Below are 10,000 nucleotides of genomic sequence, written 5' to 3'. Positions count from 1 at the left end.
AAATGAAAAGAATTGAGTACTGATGCCACAGACACATAAAGACTGCAAATGTAATCCCTATGGTAAAAAAATAAATCCCTCAACTCATACACCAATAGGATTAATTATACCTTGGTGGTCAGGGCCGGATTTAGCATTTTGGAAAGGGGGGGGCCACGTGATTCCAGACATAATTACTCTTTTAATCCATGTAAACCATCAAATAAGAATGTACTTTACTGGTTTTTAAGGACAGTAGTACAAAATATATACATGTGTAATATACAGTACATAATCCTGATCACTAAGGCAAGAAATCACCATAAAAACAACCTATAAAGTGTGTGAGGAAGAGAAGTTTGGAAGTCGGTGAGGCTAGGGAACTGACAAGAGATCGAGCTGGCTGGATGAATGTTGTGAGGAGAAGTGCATGATCAAGGATTTTGGCACCCCTTGTGAGCATGGCAGCGTCCGGATCGACTCTATCGGATACGTCTGTGTGAAGCTACGGAATGAGGTGAATGTTTTTGGCATATCCGATAGAGCCAGGATTCCGAGGGCTTGAATGGCTAGTGTATGGAAGCGTGGCCCATTGGACTAGGCAAATTTGGGCTGTCTGGACGTTGATACTCGGCTGGGAAAGGAGGTCCGGATGATGATGATGGTGATGATAAAGTAATCAATTATTAGTTAATCGAAAATTTGGTGTTGTGGTGGGGGAGGTATGCACTCCACGTCAACCTAAATCCGTGCCATGTAGCTCCAAAAAAAAAAATTATATATCGGGCAGAAATTCTATCATAAATCACAGTTGACTTGTGTTTACTGGGCTGCTCCTTCCTCACAAATTTTTGGTAAGGCATGAGGGACAGATTTACTCCCTGGTTTTCGTAAATGTGATAGGATGTGATAGGAAGCGTTAGGAGAAACACACTGAGCTGGTTTGGCCATGTGGAGAGGATGGAGAGCGAGAGACTGACGAGGAGAGTGTATGTGAGTGAGGTGGAGGGGGGTGCAGAGGAAGGGGGAGGCCAAGGATGAGATGGAGGGATGGGGTGGAGAGGTATATGAGAGAGGGGGGTGTGAGCTGGAAGCAGGGCAGTGAAACGGCTGGGGACAGGGCGACTTGGAGGCCATTTGTTTGTGGCCACCCCTAACGGGATTAAGGCGTCTGGCAATAGATAGATAGAGAGATAGATAGATTCCAGGAAGTTCCTCATGAGAGACTAATAAATGAAATACGGAGTCGAAGGGTGGAATGGATATGGTTATTTCACTTATTAAAATCTCCCTTAACTGATGGTTGTCAATAAATACTAATTCATAACTCCTCATTCCATCTATTAATCTATCTATCTATCTATTCCCAGGCGCCGTAATCCCGTAAGAGGTGGCCACAAACAAATCTCCTCCATGTCGCCATGTCCCCCGCTATTTCACTGCCTTGCTCCCAGGTCACATCCCCCTCTCTCATATACTTCTCCACTCCATCCCTCCATCTCATCCTTGGCCTCCCCCTCCCTCTCCCCCTCCTCCACCTCACTCACATACACTCTCCTCGTCAGTCTCTAGCTCTCTATCCTCTCCACATGGCCAAACCACCTCAATGTGTCTCTATTAATGATGACTAAGAATATTTCAAACCTAAGCAGTTACGTCTTCTGAAATTAATCTCTCTCTCTCTCTCTCTCTCTCTATCTATCTATCTATCTATCTCCCAAGACCCTCATTCTTAAGCCGGCATTCTCGTCAAGTAAGGAAGCTCCCTAACATCTTTTCCTAAGCGATTTATTTTGTATATTACGCCTTACTGTCCTCTGCTGTGTTGTATAAATCCTTCCTATATCATCACACTCCGCATAAATAACGTACAAAAGGATATTATCCAGTCATATCCAAAAATAAATAGATAAGGAAGAGGTGTTAGGGAGCTTTCTTAACATACCACCAGACACTATTCATCTTATGGGGACACGACACATCCTTGTTTAAAACCAACCTTCAAATAGAATAATTCACTCAGTTCAATATCCACACGCACTGCAGCCTTAGCACCCTCATACCTACGTACAAAAGGATATTAACCAGCCATATCCCAAAATAAATAGCCAAGGAAGAGGTGTTAGGGAGCCATGAAGGGACGCTCGTTGTCTAGCGGTTCATCCCACCTTCAAGTACGTGCAGGATGACGGTGGCTGGTGTCATGCCCTCCGGTTGGCAGGTGAAGGTGCCTGTGTCTGAGGGCCTGGCGTTCTGCAGCAGGAGGAAGCTGGTGGTGGTCTCCCCTCGCTCCTCCACCACGCTGACACCGCCCCGGGGCGACGTGTAACTGATGCTCTGGCGAAGGGAGTACTTTTTAGAGACAAGGATAGTGTTAACAGAACGTCACTCTACGACTTATCAGCGAGGATATTGTTAACAGAACGTCACTCTACGACTTATCAGCGAGGACATTGTTAACTGAACGTCACTCTACGACTTATCAGCGAGGACATTGTTAACTGAACGTCACTCTACGACTTATCAGCGAGGATATTGTTAACTGAACGTCACTCTAAGACTTATAGGGAAGGTTTTGTTAACAGCACGTCACACTAAGATTTACAGCCAAGAATATTGTTAACAGAAATCACTCTTAGATTTATATTTAGTGTAATATTACGCTAATTTCGTATCCAAACAGGAAAAGAATACGGTATATAGTTTGTATGCAGACCAAAGGGATACATTATACACATAAAGATGCTTATAGAAAATCACTTTGTTGTATTGTACCTTTTTCACCTTAACTTGGCCTAAAATGTCATCTCTCTATCTTGAATACTGCGTTGTAGCACCAGATTAACACTAGAATAGGATGCTAGCCGTGAAGGAGTGCTTGGAAAGGACGTAGAGCTGTAGTATTGTCTTTTCATGCCATTAAACTACGTGAAATAAGATGCTAAAAGACAAAATTCTGGGCCAAGTTAAGGTGAAACGAGTATAGTTAGATTTTCACAGCAATATTACTGAGGACTCAATAACGATGAAAGAATGTGAAGAAAATGTTGAGTGTGTAGTTTGGTATCCTTGCTGATCTACGCATATGCTCCTGAGGTGTGTGTGTGTGTGTGTGTGTGTGTGTGTGTGTGTGTGTGTGTGTGTGTGTGTGTGTGTGTGTGTGTGTGTGTGTGTGTGTGTGTGTGTGTGTGCAGACGTCAGTGAATACAAGGAATCTATTGTGCTTTGGTATAATATAGTTTAATGTGTCGTGAAAGAGAAGTATAAAGGGAGGAAGAGGGTGCCAGACGCCCCCTTTATATTCAGCAAAAGGGATGTGGCTGCCTCTAGGGGATATGGGTTTAGGATTCCCTCTCTCTCTCTCTCTCTCTTCCCTGCTTCATGCCTCCAATGTGTGTGTGTGTGTGTGTGTGTGTGTGTGTGTGTGTGTGTGTGTGTGTGTGTGTGTGTGTGTGTACCTGGTTGCCGTGGTACCATGTGATCTCCTCTGGGGGGTATGGTGCATGGTGAACTATACACGTCAGGTTTATCATACTCGCTCTGTAGACGTAGAGGTCGGGGGCGCCTAGGACCTCCACCCACGGCTCTGAAGGGGGGAAGGGATAGACCAGGCTTAGAGGCTTATACGGGTGGGTTTAGGAGGCTTTCTTCAAGGGGGTCAGGGAAGGTGCTACGTATAAGCTTCGTGGTGAATCCTACACTCTTATTAGGAGACTCAAAGAACTATATTAACAGCTTCAAGGAAAATGATGAAAGTGTGTCTAGTACTAGTCAGGGTCCTGTTTAAGAAATGGCTCACCAACAGCTCTAAGGAAAACAGTCAAATTGTTGCGTGTAGGGCTGGTGGTGATCTGTCACTCTTACTGGAAGACTTTGATATGGAACTAGCTGAACAGTAACTTCTAGGACAAGAGGGAGGGTGTGTATGGTAAAAGTTAGTGGTCCTGATAAAGAAGCAGCTCACCAACAACTTTAAGGAAGACAGTGAAGGTGCGGATGGGCTTGGTGGTGATCTGACACTCGTAGTTTCCCTGGTCCCTCAGCTGCACAGACTTGATCCTCAGCGTCCACTCCGAGCTGGCCTCCTGGTGCAACGCCTCGAACCTCAAGTCGGTGGTGTAGGTGTACCGACCCACCGTCAGGATGCGCAGGTCACGCCCACGTAGCCATGTTACCTGTGAGTAGACAGGATGAGTTAATTATTCCCTTGCCTACCTGACGATATATATATTTTTTGTGATTAAGAGACTCCATAGGGTAAGGAAGTAAATGAATGCCAAATGTAATACTTCTGTCCTTCCCTCCCTCCTCCATTACCCATTACCAGCACCTTTCTTCCTTCATCTAACCTTCTTTCGCGTTTGCCTCGTTCCTTATCCTCTCTTCTGTCCAGTATCTCTCCTCTCCCTCCATCTTATCTGACCATTTTATCTCTCTTGCCTGTGCGCTGTTTGTTTTCCTTTGTATTCTCCTTCTCTCTCTCTCTCTCTCTCTCTCTCTCTCTCCTTTCTACATCATCTCATTTCCAACATATCATCTCTCCCATCAACAACCCGTCCCTCTTTCCGTCTAAATATCTCCACGCCTCTCTTTCCTCCTTCCCTCCATCTTCTCTTCCCTTCCCTCTCAGCAGTTCACCTCTTCTTCCAACAAACCATCACTCCTCCTTCCAGCAAAAATCCCTCCACTATCTCTCCCTCCCCTCCACTTTCTCTTCTCTTCGCTCCCTTCTCTCCTTTTTTGCACCTTCTCTTGCCTTCCCTCCTTCCCTCCACCTTCTCTTCATTTTGCTACCTTCTCTCCACCTTCCCTTGCTTTCCCTCCTTCCCTCCACTCTCTCTTGCCTTCCCTCCTTCCCTCCACCTTCTCTTCACTTTGCTACCTTCTCTCCACGTCATCTTGCCTTCCCTCCTTCCCTCCACCTACTCCTTTTCTCTCCCTCCTCCCTTCTTACCGACTTGTCACTCTTGGCAGCGTGCACAATACACGTCAAGGTAGCGGTCTTGCCCAGGTAGGCTGTGTACGACGGTGCCATTAACGCATCAAAGTACGGTTCATCGTCCTCCTCGTCCTCTCTCTCGTCCTCCAAGTCTCCACCAGCCTCGTCCTCGGTCTCCCCCTCCTCCCGCGTCTCCAAGAGCCTGGTGCTGTTGGCTGGGGGGAGGTGTGTGGGTCCTGCTAGGGGATACGCGGCCTCCACATCTTCCGGTCCCCCATTGGCACACACGATTAGCGTACCTGCTGGGGCAATGAGGAAGGAGTATTAGTTCAAGAGTATGAGGGATGAGTTAACAGTGAATGGCGATAAGGGATGAGTCCTTACCTGGGATCTATAGTATACCCATTAGGATTTTTTTTTTTTCGAGTGGTTGTGCTAGTTTCTCAAAATTCTCAAGTCGGGTTAAAAGGAGACTGTTTGAGTTTTATGAAAAGGAATGGATCATTTCAATATCATGTGCCTAGTAAAGTGAAGAGATTGAAAGTAATAATTACCACCATTGTAACAATTTTGATTTTCGTCTTTCGGCGCCTGGCTAGAAATAATCAGCTATCTATCTATCTATCTACTGCCCGACGCCCTAATCCCGCAAAGGGTGGCCGCAGACAAAACGCCTCCAAGACGCTCTGTCATCAGCTGTATAGAGCAAAAACGGACAAACAGCATATATAGAGCCAAGAGTAAAGAGCAGCCACTGATCTGGGGGGAAGGGGGCGTGGGGGGCGTACGTTCCCCCTATTTTAAACAACTCCATGAATACTTATAGCAATAAAACCATGTTGTTTACCGAAAGAAATGCAATAAATATCTTACATACGTGTTATCAGGGATTTATTTCAATGATGAGAGCAAACAAATAACGAGTGAATTTTGATGTGATGGCTTTATTAGTTTAGGTGATGTATTTTGATGGTACTGAAGGTGAATTTTGGTGGTTTAGGGGGTGAATTTTGATAGTTTAGGTGGTGAATTTTGATGGTTTAGGTGGTGAATTTTGATGGTTTAGGTGGTGAATTTTGATGGTTTAGGGGGTGAATTTTGGTGGTCTAGGGGGTGAATTTTGGTGATTTAGGGGGTGAATTTTGGTGGTTTAGGGGGTGAATTTTGGTGGTTTAGGGGGTGAATTTTGGTGGTTTAGGGGGTGAATTTTGGTGGTTTAGCTGGTGAATTTTGGTGGTTTAGCTGGTGAATTTTGATGGTTTAGGGGGTATATTTTGGTGGTTTAGGTGGTAAATTTTGATGGTTTAGGTGATGTATTTTGATGGTTTAGGGGGTGAATTTTGGTGGTTTAGGGGGTGAATTTTGGTGGTTTATCTGGTGAATTTTGGTGGTTTAGCTGGTGAATTTTGATGGTTTAGGGGGTGAATTTTGATGGTTTAGGGGGTGAATTTTGATGGTTTAGGGGGTGAATTTTGATGGTTTAGGGGGTGAATTTTGGTGGTTTAGGGGGTGAATTTTGGTGGTTTAGGGGGTGAATTTTGGTGGTTTAGGTGGTGAATTTTGATGGTTTAGGGGGTATATTTTGATGGTTTAGGGGGTGAATTTTGATGGTTTAGGGGGTGAATTTTGGTGGTTTAGGGGGTGAATTTTGATGGTTTAGGGGGTGAATTTTGGTGGTTTAGGGGGTGAATTTTGGTGGTTTAGGGGGAGAATTTTGATGGTTTAGGGGGTGAATTTTGGTGGTTTAGGGGGTGAATTTTGGTGGTTTAGGGGGTGAATTTTGGTGGTTTAGGGGGCGAATTTTGGTGGTTTAGGGGGTGATGAATTTTGGTGGTTTAGGGGGTGAATTTTGGTGGTTTAGGGGGCGAATTTTGGTGGTTTAGGGGGTGAATTTTGGTGGTTTAGAGGGTGAATTATGGTGGTTTAGCTGGTGAATTTTGGTGGTTTAGGGGGTGAATTTTGATGGTATTGGAGGTGAATTTTGATGATTTTAGTGGTTTAGGTGGTGACTGCTGGGAATCACGGCCGCATTTTTCGAACATGATGGATCCAGCCCTGAAGATTAACACAGTGGAGAAGAGAGATTTTTTTTTTCTTTCAATATATCCCATTAAATTTTCCTGACAGTTTTTCTTTGCTGCCTGGTGATCCCTTTCTCTCTTCCATCCTGGCTTCTGGTCATGGAGAGACTGGTGAGCGAGGGAGGGTCACCATTCTCTGCTGTCTTTATCTTCAACTCATAAATACCATGGTGTTCTCAGTACTAACATCCTTCAAAGCACCACTAGGTCTGTTGTTGATGGCTTTCCTTTGAACTCCTTTGCACTCCTTTGTACTCCTTTGCACTCCTTTGCACTCCTTTGCATTCCTTTGTACTCCTTTGTACTCCTTTGCACTCCTTTGTACTCCTTAGCACTCCTTTGTACTCCTTTGTACTCCATAGCACTCCTTTGTACTCCTTTGTACTCCTTTGCACTCCTTTGTACTCCTTTGCACTCCTTTGTACTCCGGGATCCAGTTTTCCATTTCCAGTACTTATTTGTTCCCCTTGTCCATCATTCCACCAGAAATCCATTCATTCCCCACCACGTCATATCAAACCTTACATTCCACACCACGTCAAAACCTTACATTCCACACCACGTCAAAACCTTACATTCCACACCACGTCATAACCTTACATTCCACACCACGTCATATAGCAAGCCTTACATTCCACACCACGTCAAAACCTTACATTCCACACCACGTCATAGCCTTACATTCCACACCACGTCATATACAAAACCTTACATTCCACACCACGTCAAAACCTTACATTCCACACCACGTCATAGCCTTACATTCCACACCACGTCATATACAAAACTTTACATTCCACATAACGTCATATAGAAGACCTTACATTCCACACCACGTCATAACCTTACATTCCACACCACGTCATAACCTTACATTCCACACCACCTCATAACCTTACATTCCACACCACCTCATAACCTTACATTCCACAACACGTCATATACAAAACCATACATTCCACACCACCTCATAAAGAAAACCATACATTCCACACCACCTCATAACCTTACATTCCACACCACGTCATATAGAAAACTTTACATTCCACACCACGTCATATACCAAACCTTACATTCCACACCACCTCATAACCTTACATTCCACACCACGTCATAGAGAAAACTTTACATTCCACACCACGTCATATATCAAACCTTACATTCCACACCACGTCATGATCTTACATTGCACACCACGTCATATACAAAACCTTACATTCCACACCACGTCATATACAAAACCTTACATTCCACACCACGTCATATACAAAACCTTACATTCCACACCACGTCATATACAAAACCTTACATTCCACACCACGTCATAACCTTACATTCCACACCACGTCATATACAAAACCTTACATTCCACACCACGTCATATACAAAACCTTACATTCCACACCAAGTCATATATCAAACCTTACATTCCACACCACGTCATATACAAAACCTTACATTCCACACCACGTCATATATCAAACCTTACATTCCACACCACGTCATATACAAAACATTACATTCCACACCACGTCATATATAAAACCTTACATTCCACACCATGTCATAACCTTACATTCCACACCACGTCACATGCATTCCTCAAGGACAAAATTATCACAGTGAGTAAAATTTCTTGGCATGAATAACGACACTGCGAAAAATAATGAACAATAATAATGAACTAATTGTGCTCTCTCCCTATTGACTTTTTGCTTAGTTATTGTACCATTTAACGTTTGACCATTGTCCAGGTGAGTCAGTGGAAGATTGTACATTAGATACCTGAATTTATGCTTCGTGTTATTTACTTATTGGTCTGTCAGGTTGAGTCAGGATTCCAGGGGCTTGAATGGTGAGTGGATGGCAGTGTGGCTCATTTCTCTGGGCAAATTTTGGTGTGCATCTCATTCAACCATTTTTTTTTTTTTGAAGGGGGGAGGGGGGTCCGAATCTTACCTGACCCCACCTCAAAGTGAAAAAGATTTAGATTTAGATTTAGATTTAGATTTAGATTTAGATTTAGATGATGATGATGATGATGAGGAGGAGGACGACGACGACAACGACGATGATGATAATAATAAAAATAATAATAATGATGATGATGATGATGAGGATAATGCTGCTGCTGCTTGTGATGATGATGATGATGATTTTGACGATGATGATGATGATATGATTATGATGATGCTGTTGATGATGATGATGATAAGATGGTAATAATAATGATGATGATGGTGATCAAGATGATGATGATGATTATAATGACGATGATGATAATAATGATGATGATGATGATGATGATGACGATGATGATGATAATTTTAGGTTGCTTGTTACGGCATTCATGTAGGCACCAAGCAGTCATTTTAGTGTAAACATCAAAGGCAGACCGTAACGCACACCAGAGTCGGCTGGATGCTAATATTACCAGCCTTTGTCGTGGCGGGGGAAAAATTCGTGGACAGGGAAAAATGGTTCACCAAGCAGTAGTGGCCACCGTGCTAATTAATGCCGCCCCACTCAACGCCAGCCCTTGTGTTCAGTACCAAAGGCAGCCACTGGTACTAAAAATATATCGACCAGGGCAGACACACACACACACACACACACACACACACACACACACACACACACACACACACACACACAGCCCTTTTGTTCAGTACCAAAGGCAGCCAATGGTACTAAAAATATATCGACCAGGGCACACACACACACACACACACACACACACACACACACACACACACACACACACACACACAGCCCTTGTGTTCAGTACCAAAGGCAGCCAATGGTACTAAAAATATATCGACCAGGGCAGACACACACACACACACACACACACACACACACACACACACACACACAGCCCTTGTGTTCAGTACCAAAGGCAGCCAATGGTACTAAAAATATATCGACCAGGGCAGACACACACACACAGACACACACATACACACACACACACACACACACACACACACACACACACACA

General features: G+C 44.0%; 1 protein-coding gene across 1 annotated transcript in view; it reads right to left on the bottom strand.

Moving 5' to 3' along the window:
• Positions 1-10,000, bottom strand: part of LOC145415335 (zwei Ig domain protein zig-8-like) — a 23,879-nt gene that overhangs the window by 2,207 nt on the left and 11,672 nt on the right. Inside the window, exons 3-6 of the mRNA XM_080284612.1 lie at positions 4,934-5,217; positions 3,944-4,154; positions 3,438-3,565; positions 2,148-2,316 (exon numbers count right to left, since the gene is read on the bottom strand). Of these exons, the coding sequence (XP_080140738.1) occupies positions 2,148-2,316; positions 3,438-3,565; positions 3,944-4,154; positions 4,934-5,217 (792 nt within the window). The remainder of the gene's footprint in view (positions 1-2,147; positions 2,317-3,437; positions 3,566-3,943; positions 4,155-4,933; positions 5,218-10,000) is intronic.

This window comes from Coenobita brevimanus, chromosome 102 (assembly GCF_032717465.1).
Source record: "Coenobita brevimanus isolate Jiangsu-jjx chromosome 102, ASM3271746v2, whole genome shotgun sequence".
Taxonomy (NCBI): domain Eukaryota; kingdom Metazoa; phylum Arthropoda; class Malacostraca; order Decapoda; family Coenobitidae; genus Coenobita; species Coenobita brevimanus.
The sequence above is the reverse complement of the archived record's forward strand: the minus strand, read 5'-3'. Positions and strand labels throughout refer to the sequence as shown.